Source organism: Columba livia, chromosome 2 (assembly GCF_036013475.1).
Source record: "Columba livia isolate bColLiv1 breed racing homer chromosome 2, bColLiv1.pat.W.v2, whole genome shotgun sequence".
Taxonomy (NCBI): Eukaryota; Metazoa; Chordata; class Aves; order Columbiformes; family Columbidae; genus Columba; species Columba livia.
Window position 1 is genome coordinate 110,127,374 of NC_088603.1, and position 17,628 is coordinate 110,145,001.

Below are 17,628 nucleotides of genomic sequence, written 5' to 3' on the forward strand. Positions count from 1 at the left end.
GATTTCATGGTTAGCACGGTGACAGAGGGAGGCCCTGGGGGTCCAACAGAGGCAACTGCGAGAAGGTGAAATGGCATCCCAGTTTGCGTGTGGGAACTTGGCTACTGGAAAGGATCTGATTAGATCATGGGATAATTCAGGAACTGGAAGAGCATGGCCTGTGTTTATCTGCTGGTTAGGCTTTTAGCTACATTTTAATTAGATAGAGGAAGTAGAGCCACAGTATTACTTTTAAATTTTTCTCTCGATTATTATTCTTTTTAAATGACATTGTAACAAGACAGAAAGCTTGTTTGGGGAAAGTATCAGAAGAGATGCAAACTAAACAAGTGTCAAAATCACTACTTAAACCTCAGTCTGTGAGGTTTCCTTTGCCCTCCTCTGCATAAAGGAGTTTCAGTCTAAGATTTTGAGAATTACTTTTTTCTTTTTCCCTTTCTCCTCATGACAAATTTGGTTCTGGTGAAGACATGTAACTAATACTCTCAGACCAGGAGATATTATAATAGAAATGGGGAGAGATTGTTCGTCTTTAGCAAAGCAGCCCATTCCACGCTAAGCTTCACAGCTAAAGTGAAACATGGCAAATAAAAGTCAACGTTCAGCATTCGAGTGATTTATTATTTTCATAAAGGTTTAAAGGAACTCCAACGTTGAAGAAAACATAACCCACAAGGCAAGGGTACAGTTATTGCTAAACAACTGGAGGAAACATCACAATATTTACTAAAATATCTAAATATATTGAGACAAATTATGTTTTGCTTTGTTTTTATTTTTTTTATTATTTTTATTTTGGGTTTATTACATTATTTTTAATTTTATTATTTATTTTTACTTCTGCAACACCAGAAAATGGCCTTCCTCCCTCATTCCTGAAGCCTGCTTTAGGTCTCTCTGAGGGGTCTAGCATGTTTTTACTTCATTGACTTTGCAATCAAAATTCATTTTAAAGAAACACAGTTTGGTCTCATAGCCTAATAGAACGTATTAATTAAAATGCTTATAGAGTCCCTATTAAAATAGCATCAGATGATGTCACAGTCTTTACTGTATTTCTCACTAATGCCTTGGATACAGAGCGTGACTGTCTTCCTTCGTAAAAACAAGGCACTGAGATACAGACACAGACCAAGTGTGCAAAGACCAGATTTATTTTTTTTAAAGGGAAAAGAATACAAATACCAATATGTGGTAATGACAGCACAAAAATATCTTATTTGGAGTAACATTTCCAAATCACACAAGCAGCTTACTGTGGAACAGAGCGTGAATCTCCAACAGGAGATTCATCCATCATATTTAACAGAGCCTCTTTCTGCATGCGAGACACTGAAGTGTTAATCTATTTCACTGTCTTTCAGACTTATTGCACACAATATTACAGGAAATAAAGTCTTATGCTTTTGCAACCTTTCAAAGACCTCCCTGCAGAATATTTAAGGACCCAAGCAATATTAGGTAGCTGATGTCATTCTGTTTCAAATGACAAACTGAAAATGAGAACAGGTAAAGTCCAACACTGCTTATTAGTTTACTGCAGTGATGATAACTTCAGATTTTGGGAACTTAAATCTGTCTGCTGGCACTGGTAGTGATTAATGCTCTGGGCTAACTTGGTGCGTAAAAATGTAGTAGGACAGTTCTTGTCTGTGTGGCTGTCTGCAACGTGTACAACATCTGGAACCACAGCACTGAGAAAAGGATGAGTGCTAAGGCTGCTTCTCTCACCATCTGATCAGAGACTAGTACAAACAAACTGTGGAAGAAAGTTGTCTCTTTTTGACCCTTAGAGTTTTGGTGCATCATCATTGCTTAATGAAGGAATTACATGTTTTAAGGAACTTCTGAGGACTAACATGCAGGAAAGGTGATGACACCTTCGTAGCAATGGTGTTTACAAAGTTCTACTGCATCTTCTCTGGCACACAGCAGGGAAAACAGCAATAAAAGCTGTGGCACAGTTTTGGTATCCACGAGCTCCTCGTGCTGCAGCAGTACTGTGCCTTGGTAGTCCCCTGGCTAGTCCAGGCTTGTCACTGACAGTCTGGGAAAAGATGGAAAGGGGCACAAGATGAGCTATGGAAGGTCAGCAGCTTCTAGCCATGACAAGTTTGTATGTCAGCTGCCAGAACAGCACCTAGAGAGTCCCAAGAATTACTCAAATGGCAAAAGAAGCTAACACGATTGAAGGTTGCATCGTTCCTGGTGTCATCAGGAAGGCACTATTAAAGATAACAGGCAAAGTCAGTGAAGTTTCTGTTGCACTTGTCCTTGCAGTTTTGGGTTGTCAAATGTGGACAAAAAGGAACCACAAAACATTGCAGCTGCACCACCTGTGCTCAGTAGCACTCGACTGTTGCCATCAGCTGGCACTGACTTCACTGTAACTCCTCGCAGCCTCCATAAGAGCTCTGTACAGCTCTGCTAACATCATCCTAGCCAAGCAGAGGTGGGGAAATAAAAGGCTTTCCTTTCCTCAAATGGGAGAATCCAGTGCAATGGCTAAATTGAGCTGTCACCTCACTCCCTCCCCACACATCTCTGCTGTCCCTAAGCTGGACCACCCCAGGGCCACCATGGCCACAGCCAGCATTGCCTCCTGGTGTGACACACACACCCATCCTGCCCAGCTGCCTCTGCCTGATGGATCCAGGGGAGCTGAGGGTCCTGCAGTCAAAGGACACTGATACATTCAAAGTAATTTCATTCATAAAGCAGTAGTAAGATAACGCTTACTGTATCTTCCATTTCATCAGCAAACTAGTCCTGCCCTCTGCTCAGATAAATCTTTAATGCTGCCTAATGATTCACCAGCAGGTCGAATTAATTCTCACATAGGCAACAGATTATTGACAACAACATTTTCCAACAAGTTGTATTAGGTGCCTATCCAAAATATTCCATAAAATATCGTGGTTTAGTTTACAGTTCTACAACTTGCAACCTAGGCAAATAAGCTTCAGGTAATTCTGCCACCAAAAAAAAAAAAAAAAAGGATAAAACTACATTTTTCAGCAAAACTGATAAAGAGAGTGAACATAAGTATTTTGTTTAATCCCAGCCTAGAGACAAGAATCAGATTTGGTTCAACAACAGTTTCTTTGCTTAGAATTGCCATTTTACAACTCAGTCTCCTACTGAGCTAGAAATTTTCATTAGGAAATTAGGGCATAAGTTATTCAAATTATTTTAGAGTGAGTTGTGGATTCCTCTGAGCAGTTGGAATGCTTATAAATTACAGGAAAAATAAAAAATTAGCCCTAAAACAGTCCTAGAACATTTCTGCTTTAATGCAAAAAATGGAATACACATAGTAATGTGAAGGATGGACAAGGTTTTTTCAGCAGGAGCTTCAAGTGGCCTGGGTGGCATTGGTAAGTAATATATTCATTTTGAACACAAGCTGGTAAGTGTTCCGTGCTATGATGCTGGATTGCCTAACCTTTTTTGCTTTCTTTCCTACCACATGACAGGTTATTTGTATTACACATAGTAAATGGGAACAATATCCAGTATGCAACCTTCTCTTAAAAAGTATTTGCTTTATGAATATAGGGAGTATTTAGTCTTCATAACTCTGAAATAGCAATTAGTACACTGTTTATACCACCTTAAAATATAGAAGTAATAGCAGGTCTTGTTATATCAAGAATACTGAGAATCGCTCTGTTTCTCCTCTGTCAAGGGTTACAACTTAATCATCTTTTGTTCAAATGAATAATTCTGTTACGGTACAGAGTGTAAGCAATTATGTTACAGGTGCTCACTCCTGCATATTGTAGTAACGTGACATATATAAATCATCATGTTTATGCACAACTAACACACATTACTTCTACATAGCCCAAAGAACTGAGCCAATTGCTGATAAACCAAATTCTAGTGGAACACACGGAGTGACATATGCACTCAGGGTAAAATAGGTGTCCTAGATGGAGAAGGTAATGTGGAAACAGCTGATCTCACCACAGCAGTGATTTAAAGGCATAAGCATGGTCAGAGATGTTTGAAATTGGAGGCTAGGCTGAACCTGCCACAAGTTAGCAAAAAAAAAAAAAAATAAAGAAAAAAAGAAAACCCAAGTCATGTAACTGAAGGCAATGTCATGGAGCCCTCCCACAGCCCATGAAAGCAGTGGCAACTCAAAAGGAGGGAGGGAGCTCTCTATGCCAGTGCCATGTTGTACATCAGGCACATAGGAAAGGTCCCAAGTTAAGGCAGGAGCAATTCCAGTTCCTGTGGCCAGTGCATTCTCGTGTCCTAAGCAGACATTGTCCCTCCAGCAACTGTTGGATCACCTGCTACATTGCAGGCTGCAGCACAGAGCCTGTTCCTCAACGAGGAGCAGGAATACCGGGGGCAGCAGCAGCCTCAGCTCATCCTACAGCAGAACCCAGAAGTCCCAGAAATGGAAACATGGCAGAATAATTTCTGTCCCCTTCACCATTTCCTCCTTCTGCACCCATGTCATGCACACCAAATTAGTACCAGTTATGTTTACATGCCCAAGGCTGGAGCCAGCCTGAGACATTTCCCCCTGTACTCAGCACCAGTGAGGCCACACCTCAAACCCTGTGTTCAGTTTGGCCCCCTCGCTACAGGAAAGACCTTGAGGTGCTGGAGAGAGTTCAGAGAAAGGCAATGAAGCTGGTGAGGGGCCTGGAGCACAAGCCTTATGAGGAGCAACTGAGGGAGCTGGGGCTGTTTGGCCTGGAGAAAGAGGCTGAGGAGAGACCTTATCACTGTCTACAGCTACCTGAAAGGAGGTTGTAGCATGAAGGGCATCAGTCTCTTTTCCTGAGTAGCAAGTGACAACAGGACAAGAGGAAACGGCCTCAAGTTGCACCAGGGGAGTTTTAGATCAAATATTAGGAAACATTTATTCACAGAAAGGGTTGTCAGGTATTAGAAGAGGCTGCCCAGGGAAGTGGTTGAATCACCATCCCTGGAGGTGTTTAAAAAACACATAGACGAGGTTTGTAGGGACCTGGTTTAGTGCTATAGTTAGGTTAATGATTGAACTTGATGATATTAAAGGTCTCTTCCAACAAAAATTATTCTATGACAGCCCATGACACCAAATCCTGCTTTTTGCTGCTGCTTCTCTACATCATCTGCCTAAATTGAAGAGTACAGGGAGAACTTGTGCCCTTTCTGTCTTATCTTACACCATACTTTGTAGATGCTGCTTATTTAAGCGCTGCTCTGCAAGGCCTTGATGTATGCTTACTGGTACACTTCCTGCAATCCCATTTTGTGCTGGCTTCGGTTTCCATTTGGAGTCAGCAGTACACTTGCTCAGTTATTCCGTGTAGGATTACAGCAGCTCAGAGACATTGTGATAGCCCAGCACCCCCATTGCAACAAGGGATCTGCAAACCAGAACAGGGGCTTATAAGCAGCAAAGTGAGCTTGCCCAGAGACTCTACCAGCTCGAAGGGGTGATGTTGGGCATCCTGTCCTGCAGCAGCAGACTGAGTCACAAAAGCACACTAGGGATAAATAGAAAGTGGTACAACAAGCACTGTTCTCACTGCAGGGTGTTCACTACCCAGAAAAAGGGAGAAAATGGGTACAAGCTAGGAAATGCAGTCAGATACAGAAGCATCATAGCAGAGGCAGAAGTGTGGAACCCCATGATGAACTAGATGAGCATAGGGAGAATGAGGAGTATCACAGAAAATAAACAGCAATGGAAAAAAGCAGTACTAAAGGAAGGTCAAGTAATGAGGTAATGAAGCAACTTGCACATTCTAGGAAGTGCTCCTGACAATGGGAAAAGGAGATGTACTTTCAGTTTTTGAGAGCAGATTTAACTATGTAAGTATATCTCCTGAGTATAAAAAAAAAGCTAAGGAGATCTGATTTTAACCACCACTTTCACATGCACTACTACTTGCTTTCTATGCAGAAATACTGGTCAGTTAAGCAATGGCTGATCTCCAGAATAGAAAAAGAAAATAAAAGAGCCCTGGGTGGACATTCAATAACTAAAATATCTTGGTTTTCAGAAAGCACTTCATTTCTTTCCTGTGAGTGTGAAAAGTATGCTCTGACCTACATATATAGGCTTTTTAGAGTTTCTTTATAAGACTTGCTCCATGTTTCTGCTGCACAGGTCAGTGACCAGAATCCATGGTAGGAAGCCAGCTTCAGAGGTGTTAAACCTGCATAGTGCCTGAATTTAAGCCCGAGAGTGGTTTGTGAGAAGGAAACTGTACGATATAATTAAATTGAGTTTCTTAGGATTTATGGGTCCCCAGATGTGTCCTTCTGACTCTAACTAAATCTAAATATTCCCAAAGAAACAGCTCTCTGAATGGGGGTACTTGTCTAACACGGTGTCTTTCAATCCTGCATCTGCTTTTAGTTTCATGGCAATGAGATGGGAAAGAAATGGAAGACTTCCTGACAGAAAAACAAGTAGTTTTGGTCTGATTCACCCCATCAACACTCCAGAGCGCCATAAGCAAGCCCTTCTCTTGGCTAAAGGACTGCAGCCCTTCAGCTGCAGGTCAGGGTGATGATATGTGAGTGGGACTGTACAACCAAGAGCTTCTCAGCCAAGCAGGGGCAGATGACCCACAGATACAGGGCTCTTACTCAGTTGCATCTAGCCCCCCAAAAAGGCAACATTCAGAAGCAAGAACTGCCTCAGCTCTTCAGATGGCAAAGGCCCATCTGATGTTAAGTGCCTAAGAGCAACCAGTAACAAAGCATTTACAAAGCATTCCTAATACTTTGGCTTTTGCATCCTGTTTATTAGAATACCTAGTTTAACAAACATCCAGGTAAAGCAAGCCAAGACGCAGGGAAATGCTGTTGTCAAAGCCTGCTCCCAACCTATTTGGAACACAATAATCATTGCAGTGCAATTCAGCATTTAGTTCTTTCCCAAAGAGGGGAGGGAGGAGAAAAAAAATACAAGAACAAAAACAACGCAGCCAGTGGGTAATACATAATGCAAGTTTCTCCCATCCCAGTCCTGCACCATTGTTTCAATAACAAGTTACATTAAACTAAACTCAATTAGAAGAAATTAGTAGATAGCATTTATCTTCTACATTAACTACTAGTGCTTTTACAGCAAATTGCTCAAAGGAGGAAAAAAATAGGCAAGTTAGAGACCATAAAAGTGGAAAAAAAAAGTCATAGAAAAATAACTGTTAATGCAAGGATCATAAAGACTGAATCAAACTCATGTCTGGACCTAGATTTTATGGTGTAATTTCTCTACAGTAGTCATAAGAAAGGACAATTAATCTGCTTTAGCAGTATAAAGTTATTTTCATTTCAGAAACTCTCACACCTGCCCTACTCACATCAGAACTGTCTAATAACCAAATATATTTCAACTAATTCGAATAAGAAACACCAGGGAACAAAAACATGGATCCCCATGGCTAAAGCAGAGCACCAACAAAATTCGAGACATATTTTATATTCTCCATCATAAGGCTGAAAACATACTGTTATGATTTGAAGCATTATAGAAGCTTATTTTGACTTGGTTGTCATTAGAGACTAAAGAACCAAATACTGTGGTAGATATTTGGTTTTAAGCACTACTCTAAATTGTCAAGTTTAATCACAATGGTACAACTTAAGTATTTACTTTAACTTAATGTACCAAAACAAGTGTTCTATACTCTCAAGATAAGTGAAATTAATTACCCTACAATCATTACAATAGTCTTAAAACAGAATTAAACTTAAATTGGAACCTGCACACGTTAAAAACCCAAACATTTATGAGTGCAGGTTCACCACACATTTGCTACACTCCAGTGCCATCTGTCTATAAAAAGATAATTAACATCTTCAGTAAGAAGAAATACAGCTTGTTGTAATGTGTACTTGGTCCTAGGCCATTGAATCCACTTAAATTCCCAAGATGAATGGCACTGCTGACCCTTTTCTGAATAAAGAAATCATTAAGAAACACTGTTTCCTCAGTACATATTTAAAGCAAATTTTCTAGAAAACAAACTCATCCAGAGCATGCTCATACAGAGATGCTCTGTGGAAGTCTCACTCTTAACTACTCCCCCAAATTAACCTTAAAGCCTTCCTCTAGCATTGAGCAATTTAGCTCCATTTTGAAGACCCCCAGAGAAGCTGGAAACAGCTACTCTCAAATTTGCATTTCGAAGACCATTTGGGGACAAGCCTTTTGAAAGTCCACAACCTTCAGAGGAGTGACACAAAAATAAATGCTCTGCCAAGAACTGTAGCACAAGGGATCTGACACAGACCTCGATGCAGAGTACAAAGAAGGTTCATTAAATGCAAAACCTTCCCTTTCTTCCTGCACAGGGGCTGGCTGGTGGATTTCAGTTTTCCCCCATCCCTGTGTAAAGGGCACAAATACAGGAGATTGGGAGGTTTGTGTTGTAATTTTTGTGGGTTTATGTGTTGTTGTTTGGGTTTCTGTTATTAGTGGTGGTTGGTATTGGGGAGGGGTGGGGCATAGGGGGTGTGCATTTTTTTGCCTTTGTTTTGGTTGCTTGGATTTTTTTGTTGGTTTTGTTTCATCTTGATTTGGGGTGGGTTTGGCTTTTTTTGATTGTTTTGTTTCTTTGGTTTGTGGGGAGGTGGTTGCTTTTCTTGTTGTTGGGGTTGTTGGTGGGTTTTTTTGGTTTTTGGTTGGTTGTTTTTGCATTTGTTTGTTCAGATTTGGGGTTTTTTGTTGTTGTTTTGTTGTGGGCATGTTTGTTTTTAAGTCACATAACAAGTGGAACAGGTTCAAAACAGCCTTTTAATTTAACAGAGCACATCCTAAACATCCTGCCCAAATGTGTATTCCCATGCCCTATGTAGGGAAGTAAAACATCCTATATTTAATACTACTAATTTTTGGGGAGGAAAGAACGGTATTTGATCACATCTTTCTTTGAAATACAGGCTTTCCAAGGAAAGACAGATTTTAAGAGACTAAAACACCGTTTTTCGAGGAGCAATCAGAGCAGAAAAGGGAAGGAGGCCCTTTTCCCAGGGTCTCTTTGCCCTCTTCCACCGGCCCCGCTCGGCCGCCCCTCCCCGCCCCGGGGCCGCCGCTGCTTTCCCGGCGGCGCCACCTGCTGGTTCTCGCTTCCCCGGTTCTGTTTGATCCGGCTCTTTTCTAACACCTGTCTATACGGGAGACTACGACATAACCGCAGTTTCGAAAAACGCTGTTGTGCCTCATGTTCGTCCTCAACGCATTTTACATGAAAAAAAAACATTACGGATTTCTTTCCCTCTCCTTTTCCTTATCTAAAGAATACTTAATACAAAATAATTTTCCCATGAAGTAGCTACTAGCCAAACAAAAGCTTTCACAGAACAGTGTTAACAGCTGAAGTAATCTGTCACTTGCAGACAGGAAATGAATGATTGTGTCACAATCATGGTTTGGATTCTTAGGTCAGAGCAGCTGCAGGGATTAGGCAAGAGGAGAGGGCTGTAAGGCAGTTTTGAAAGGAGAAGGCAGACAGGCAGAAGAGGGAGCAAAGTCAGGGGCTGCAAGGCCCAGAGCAAGATGGGAAGCAGGACAAGAATAAATGTGATGAAGGCAGAAGTGTCTGGCAACAACTTTTGTATCCATGCATGACTGTTGATCCCGTAAACCAAATCTCATTTGTCTTCATAGTGCAGATGCTCACAGAGACCTGTAGTGCAGGTTCTTGTTTAGACCTAGGCCTTTCATTATCACAACATTCAGTGATATTTCCCCCATGGATTTTGTTCTACTTTGTTTTGTGAGTCTCCTAAAAAGACCTTTTCTGCCAAAAATTCATTTGCCATCCCCACCCCCCCCCACCTCAGTCTGGTAGGTCTCAACACCACTGTGACTGTTCACCTTCTCCATCATCAAGTGCAGGTTCACTTCACTGAGGACTGCAACAGCTTTATCCTGAACTTGGTGGCAGATCAGGTACATATTCCATTGCTTCACTTTTCTGCAAGCTGCCATCTTTTATCTTTTATCATTCATTTTTCTTGTTCCTTTTCCACACTCTTCAGCGCATCTGACCTTGCTGGCAACAGACCAAGTGCTGACTTTGAGCAGATCTCCCCAGCTGTAAGAAAAGTCCCATCTGTAGCTTTGGGCTGTCCCTTCACCTCATTGATTTCTTTTGCTTAACCTGTAATTGAAGCCTCAGCAATATTTTCAGATGGCTTATCATCAGCTACTACTAAACACGAGGCAAGCTTACAGCTTACAGCAGTTGCTCCTATTTCAGTCTTTGCAGCACTGTTTGGAAGATCTTCACTGGTGGTTTCTCCTACATCTTGTGTTTGCATCTCTTGCTCTTTACTCTCTTCTCTAGCACTGGAACCCACATTGATTGAACACTCACAGTAGTAGTAACCAGATTCCTGCTTCTTCTTACGCATGGCACAGAGATCAATTTGACTGAAAACCTCTGTGCCAAAGTAACTGTCTTCATATTCTTTATACAGATCTGAACAAATTTTTCTGAAGCCCTAAATATTGAAAGAGACATGTATATTACATATACACACACAAAAAATACATGCACTTTAGAAAGGTTCAAGATATATCAGGTATTATCTGAATAAAACTTAGCAAAGAAAATACTCCTCCCCCATTAAGATAGCAATATCTGCTTTATTTGGTAGTATTTAAGTTGATACTGAGAAAAATCAACTGTTACTAATGAAAACTGTAAGAAGTTCAGCTTTTGTTCAATCCTCCCACCTACCCCACCCTTTGCAAGCAAAAACATACCAAAGATGCAGAAACAGATCAATGTAACCTACTGAATCTGTTGAGAAGCTATTCCCTAGTTTCTTGAATTACCTTAAGGTGGGATTTCTTTGTTTCACCTAAAGTGCACTCACTTTCATCCCATCACTACCTTTACAAACAGAAAAATTAGTCCTCTCTGGTGTTCACATTCCACAGCAATAATTACATTGAAAATAGGTTAGAAAGAGAACTCACAGGGAAGGTGGGTGAGCTAAGTAGTATTCGAAAGAAATTTGACTCTGACTTATTGCGAGAACAAGCTCAGTTCAGTAAGCCAGAAGAAAGAGAAACACAATGGCTCTTAGATGGCTACGAAGCACTGCTGGTATCCCAACAACCAAATGTTACAGCAGTCATGGCATATAAATGGAAGCGTTTACTCCTATACATGTGTTTTCTGATGTTAACATGTTATTTTCAGACTAAGAAAAAGTAACTTCCACTGCCATAGTCAAGGCACATGTTCAGAAGCCAATGTAATTTAGGGCTGTCAAGACTTAAAATCAACTGTCCCCTGTCTGAGTAATTTCTTCACAGTTCTCTCCCCTGACAAAGTCAAGCGCAGCAGTGCTGGCTCCTATGTATGGCTGTCACCAGGGATGTGCAAGCAATCCAACATTCCAGGGTCCCCATGGCATAATTTGGTCAGCAACAGGCTGCCAATTTTAATAAGGAGCTCCCACAAAGCATTTAGCCTGCAAACCACATATGCCAGGGGCACACATGGTGATGAAGTGAAGGACAGATGAATCATTAAGCAACAGGGAACAGTCTCCGCCTTCTCTTAACCTAATGAGCAAGCCAGCTAACAAGGCTCCAAGGAGCCCCTTGCAGCACATTGCCTCAAAGAAGTCTCAATCAGTTTGTTCAGCCCTGCCCCCAAATGCACAGGAATGCACAATTAAAAACAACCAAAAAAGTCTCTTTACAAGCTTCATTCCTTGTAAGGGCAGCATTTTTAGCAGGCAAACATGCATGGCCCATGACATGGGGACTGTGGGAGGACAACCAGAACAGCTAGTGTCACCTGGTTAAAAACAGATATAAATAGCTTTGCAACCAAGCACATCAAACCATTAGGCACTAGTGCCCCTGATGACCAAGACACTTCAAAGTTTAATTAAACAAACTGCACAACTTTTCCTGTGCCCCCAGAGATACTCATCTGCCTGTCAGAGCCAGGCTGTTCAGTAACCAAGAGCTACATGTCACCTTGACACCAGTGGGGTACAAGTTCTGCTAAAATGCAGAGGTACCCTGTGCATGGGCTGTCTTCTGGGTAATTTTAAAGGATGATGGAAACTTGAGTAAGGTCAAATCACAGAAGATAACATATCAAGTAGTCAGAAGAGGGCAGGATTAGGGCTGCCCTTTCATTAAAAAACAACAAACCACAAATATTTTAATACAAGTATCTAACCCCTCAGGATTGCAGGATTGCTGCTCTCTCACAAACTAGAATGGACCACAGCCATTTGCAGACCTGCACCAGGTGAATCTACTTATAGTAGAATAAAAAGTAGAAACATTTTTACTTGAGCATGGAGGTGCTTGTTCCACAGCTTTACTCCAGCACAGGCAGTGCCCAGCAGTGGAGACTGACAAACTGCACTGACAAAAGCACTTCCTGGTCTCCATGCTGAAGAAGGCTCTTACTACAGAAAGATACTGAAACAGATTCTCTTAAGTGGTGAACTGTTCCCTTTAGGCTCATTGGAAAAAGAGAGGTCAGAAAACCTGAAGAGCCCATGTTTTATATTTATGCCAGGGGCATGCTATGCATTTTGAGCCTGATCAACAAACAGCACATATTGCTCCTTCGGTAGCTACTCCAGTCAAAGAGAACACAAACCAAGCTCTCTCCAATCTCTTGGAATCTTTAGACACACAGCTATAGTCAAAGATGCACTATTTCCCAAGATCAAAGTTTGCAGTTGTAGTAGTGGTTTTAAAGACAAGCAGCTCCTCAATCCCCACAAATAAGAGCAAGGTCTGCAGCTACTCCACCAATATCATCACATACCTGTCTTGTTAACAAATTTTTCTTGAGATGTAAAATATAAACAGGAAAAGTTAATTATTTCCTCAAACTTCATATAAGCAGCACTTAACTTGCATGAAATATTTAAACTGCATCCTTACAATGAAACAGTTATTTATGGTATAAAGCAAGTAATTACAGCCAGTAGATGGCATCATAATAGCTGAAGTAATATTTTGTCTTATTCATACTTTGGCATCTTGTAATACTTAGGAAGGTTGATTTTTCTCCTGCAGTGTTTAGGAATGGGATATTATAGAATTAGTCACTTTCCCTCCTTCCTTTCTCCATTATATTTTGATTTTGAAAGAGATGAAGTAAATTGTCAGTATTTTCAGTTGACATGTCAGATCTCAAAATACACATATACTAATCTTCCAGTTTGGTCTTTGAGGTTAAATTCTACATCTAGGGTTGACCCTTCCTAACCTCAGGGAGATTTGTACATGGACCTCCAGCATCTGCATGCTCCATGATAACATGTAGTCCTGCTCCACTTTGTCTTCATGGCCTTGATATGCAGAATGGTATTTTAGGAGCAATGGTTTTAAGGCGCAAACAAATTTGGACAGGATTGAGTATTGCTTGGTAGACAACAGAAGAGCAGTAGATACTGTCTACTTAGACTTCAGGAAGTCTTTTGACTCTGTCTGCCATAAGATCCTCAGAGAAGCTAATGAAGTATGGGCTCAGTGAACACAGTGAGGTGGGTTGAAAACTGTCTGAACAACCAGGTCCAGAGAGTGGTGGTTAGCGGCCCAAACTTTAGTTGGAAGCTGGTAACTATAGGTGTACCCCAGGGGTCAATACTAGGTTCAGCATCATTCAGCACCTTCATTAACAGTCTGAATGATGAGACCGAGTGCACCCTCAGCAACTTCACTGATAACAGAACTGGGAGAAGTGCCTGGTTTACCAGAAGGTCATGCTGCCATCTAGAGATACCTCAATAGGCTGGAGAAATGAACTTATAGGAACATTATGAAGTTCAAAAAGAGGAAGTGCAAAGTTCTGCCATCAGGTATGAACAACCCTATGCACCAGTACAGGCCAGGGGCAGACTGTAAAGCAGCTTTACAGAAAAGGACCTAGTGGTCCTGGTAAGACACCAAGATGAACACAAGCCAGCAATGTGCCCTGGCAGCAGAAGAGGCCAGTGGTACCCTGGGCTCCATTAGGAGGAGTACTGCCAGCAGGTTGAGGGAGCTGATCCCACAAGAGAGGCATGGACTTCTTGGAGCAAGTCCAGAGGAGTGCCATGAAGATGATCAGAGGGCTGGAGCACTTCTGTGAAAACAGACAGAGCTGGGATTGTTCAGCCTGGAGAAGACTCTGGGAAGACCTTATAGAAGCCTTCCAGTACCTAAAGAGGACCTACAAGAAAGCTGGAGCAGTACTTTTTACAAGCACATGTAGTAATAGGACAAGGGGTTATGGCTTTAAACTGAGATTAGATTTAGATTAGATATAAAGAAGAAATTCTTCACTCTGAGAATGAGGCAGCACAGGAACATGTTGCCCAGAGCAGCTGTGGGTGCCCCACTCCTAGCTGGGATGGGGCTTTGAGCAACCTGGTCTAGTGGAAGGTGTCCCTGCCTATGGCAGGGGGATTTGAACTAGATAATCTTTAAGGTCCCTTCCAACCTAAACTGCTCTATAACTCTAAAATTCCCCTCTACTCGGCACTGGTGAGACCACCCCTGGAGTACTGTGTCCAGTTCTGGGCTCTCTATTTACTTGATATTCTGACTTTCAAAGCTTTATACACATATATATATATTTGTAAGCAAGAAGGATGCATACTTGGATCATACTATGCAGGAATACATGTTATATTTAGGGCTGGAGATCAAAGAAGGAGGACATGCAAGAAATTACGGTCTATTTTTTTCTACTTTAAACTTTATAGTAAAAGCAAGTGTGAAAATACTCTGGAAAAGAGTCAACAAATAATTCCTACATGCCTGCTGTATTTCTTTTTTTTGCATTAGACATTGCTGATGTCTGTACTCCTAAAATTCCCCATAGGAAGTATAAAAGAAAAAGCCTCCAGCACAGAACTATCAGTACTATCCAACTTTGATTGTACCATATATACAGAAGGCAAATATCAAGTCAATATTAAGTACTTGAAGTGCACAAATACAAGGTCATTTTCTTCAGCTATTATAGCATTTTCTGTTTTCTTTGTGCATGCTCCTTTAGTGTTTCAGGTTTGCGATATATTGACCTCATAAATATAAGTACTATTCCAGGAAACAAGCAGGACAATATTCCACTGGGAAATGAGCAATATAATCAGAGTTGGTTTTTACTTTAATTGTGTGTGATAAAACCCCATACAATGCTGCAGTAAAGGTTAGAAAAGCACATGGCACATTTCTAGCATAAATCAAGGCACCAGCCTGCCTTCCAACATGACATTAATCTTGTTCTCAGATAAATATTGCTCAGAAGCCATCTCCCCCTACATAAACAGCTTGACACTGTGTTTTTGTGCAGATTTGACCAGCCACAGCAGAAGGAAAGCACTCTGTACTCTACAACAGAGCCATATGCAATATGAACAAGAGACCTCATCTCTTCCAATTTGCTATGAGCAAACAACTGTGTTGGCCAGCCCATATACAATCTTTGCTAAGAAATAGAAGTTATGTTTTCCTCTAGTTACAATGATTATTGCTTAAGTATACAGTCTCCAAGAATTTCATTAGAAGGAAAACAATCACTAGAACAAATCTCAAAAATATATTTTTAAACCTGGTTGCTTACCTTTCTTTTCAGCCTTGGTGCTTTAGAGAGCTTCAGGAAAGTAAGATGTGGTCTGAAATCCTTGCTCCCTGAAATGTCAAGATTCATTTCAATAAAGCATTCTTCCACAGCTTCTGGTAAAGACATAAAATAAGAAAAAATTAAAATCAACAGTTGAGAGGTAGGGAAAAATATTTACAGGAAGATTAGACAAAAAGCCAGTACGACTTCCTTTAGCAAGAGACACAGTTAAAACACACAACAAATAATTAGTTGTCATGCCATCATAGCCAACACATACACATAAAAAAATAAAAAGTAGCGCATGATGTACAGCCATATATTGCAAGCCTAAAACCCAATCCAAACTTATACATTTGCAATGCAATTCCTTTTGAATTCGCAGACCTTCTGTCACAATGGTGAGTTCAGGAAAGCACGTGCCCATGACAGCCCTGCCAGGAGCAAGATGCAGCCTGTGACCAGAGCTGAGGAGTGTGATAGGACAGATTGTCCCCAATTATTGCAAAAAAGCAATGCAAGAAGCAAAGTGCTTCCAGCAAAAAGTGGCAAGATTCCCAAAACTTGTACAACTCTGCAGCACTTAGAGCAACTCAGAAGAAAAGGTCACACATAGTACTCCCTCCCCAGATTATGTGCTATGAAGTGTTTATGGTGGAGTTGGTTTGAAAACTTTGGCCACTATAATTAAGTGATAAGGTTTTATTCTGCTTCAAAATATGTCTATGAACAACTCCTCAATTTATATTCATGGTTTTTCAGCTATGGATTTTAATGACAAGTCAAGCCAAGCTGATCTATCCTTGGTTTTCTTGAACTCTGAACTGAGGAACATGGAGTCTTAAAAGAATAGCAAGGCAAAGCTTACTTTAGGCAGACCCCTGCAAGTCTGGCAAGTACAGAAGATGAAGTTTTGTTCTCCTGCAGTTGTGCTTAAACAGTGAAGAGTAATTCCAAAATACTACTGAAAGCCTTTGCTAGGGTTAGAGCACTTAGGACCTCTTTCCAGCAATTTTTCTTATTGCAAAAGGTCTTCATAACATGGTTGTAAGAAAGGGATAAAAGAGTAAAACAAAAATTTAAAAAAAAAAAAAAAAAAATCAACATCTGTCCTGGAAACTTGCAACATTTATGTGGCTCTTCCTACCTCACCCACACTCCTTGCCAACTATCTTTGTTACTCCTTAATTGTTTAAGTACTGGGAGAAGTAATGTTGAAATTTGTGTTAAAAATAGCATAGTCCATATCTGATGAGTGCATTTCTTCAAATCACTCTACTTCCATTTTGTGTTTCCATCAGGAAATTTAACTGTGTGTTTACTAGCTTGTCATATGCAGCTGTATCAAGGCCAAGTCTCTGACTTGGAGTTTTGCTAGTTAATACATTGACATGTTTCAACTCAATATTTGTGAGGGAACAGCAGCTGGGGCTGTCTGGTCACTTTGCCAAGGCAACTGCTTTGTGTTTTCCAGCTGGAAAACATAAAAAAAGGATCTAGTTGCCTGAAGAAACATCTAATGCCCTTTTCAGATGCCCTACAGGATGTCCACATGGCCTCCAGCTGCCACTGCAGAAGGGTACTTGCTGACTGTAGGTCCAGTGTGTGTGGACAACACAGATGCTTTAGAGCATCTAAAAATGGTACTGGGTGATTATGGTTAGGTGTCAAACCACCCCTACTATGCCTCTGGTACTTCATGAAATAAGGCATATTAACATAAAGGACTTCCACATATTATTAAACCTTCTTACTCATGCACCAATAGGTCAAAGCAAAACAAGCCTCCAAAAACACAAATATCTAAAGCTCCTTGTAGGAAAAAGCCCTTCCTCACATATCATCTGGGCTAAGAGCCTCTAGATGCACAAAAACAAATTTGAGCTTTACATATCAAAAACGTGAAGCTAGTATCTCCTGATGTTCACCACCCAGCACAAGTCCTACTAAAGAGCAGGAAGGAATTATTAATGCAAGGTGAAGGTCTTGCTGCCATAAGCAGACTTTCATTAAAAAGGCTGCTGATGAAAGAAAGGTTGAGGTTAGGAATCATCTT

General features: G+C 40.9%; 1 protein-coding gene across 1 annotated transcript in view; it reads right to left on the minus strand.

Annotated features, from left to right (window-relative positions):
* Positions 1-1,138: 1,138 nt before the first annotated feature.
* The window catches only part of LOC110356809 (uncharacterized), a 42,996-nt gene continuing 26,506 nt past the window's right edge, over positions 1,139-17,628 (minus strand). Inside the window, exons 7-8 of the mRNA XM_065053186.1 lie at positions 15,573-15,685; positions 1,139-10,473 (exon numbers count right to left, since the gene is read on the minus strand). Of these exons, the coding sequence (XP_064909258.1) occupies positions 10,126-10,473; positions 15,573-15,685 (461 nt within the window). The 3' untranslated portion in view covers positions 1,139-10,125. The remainder of the gene's footprint in view (positions 10,474-15,572; positions 15,686-17,628) is intronic.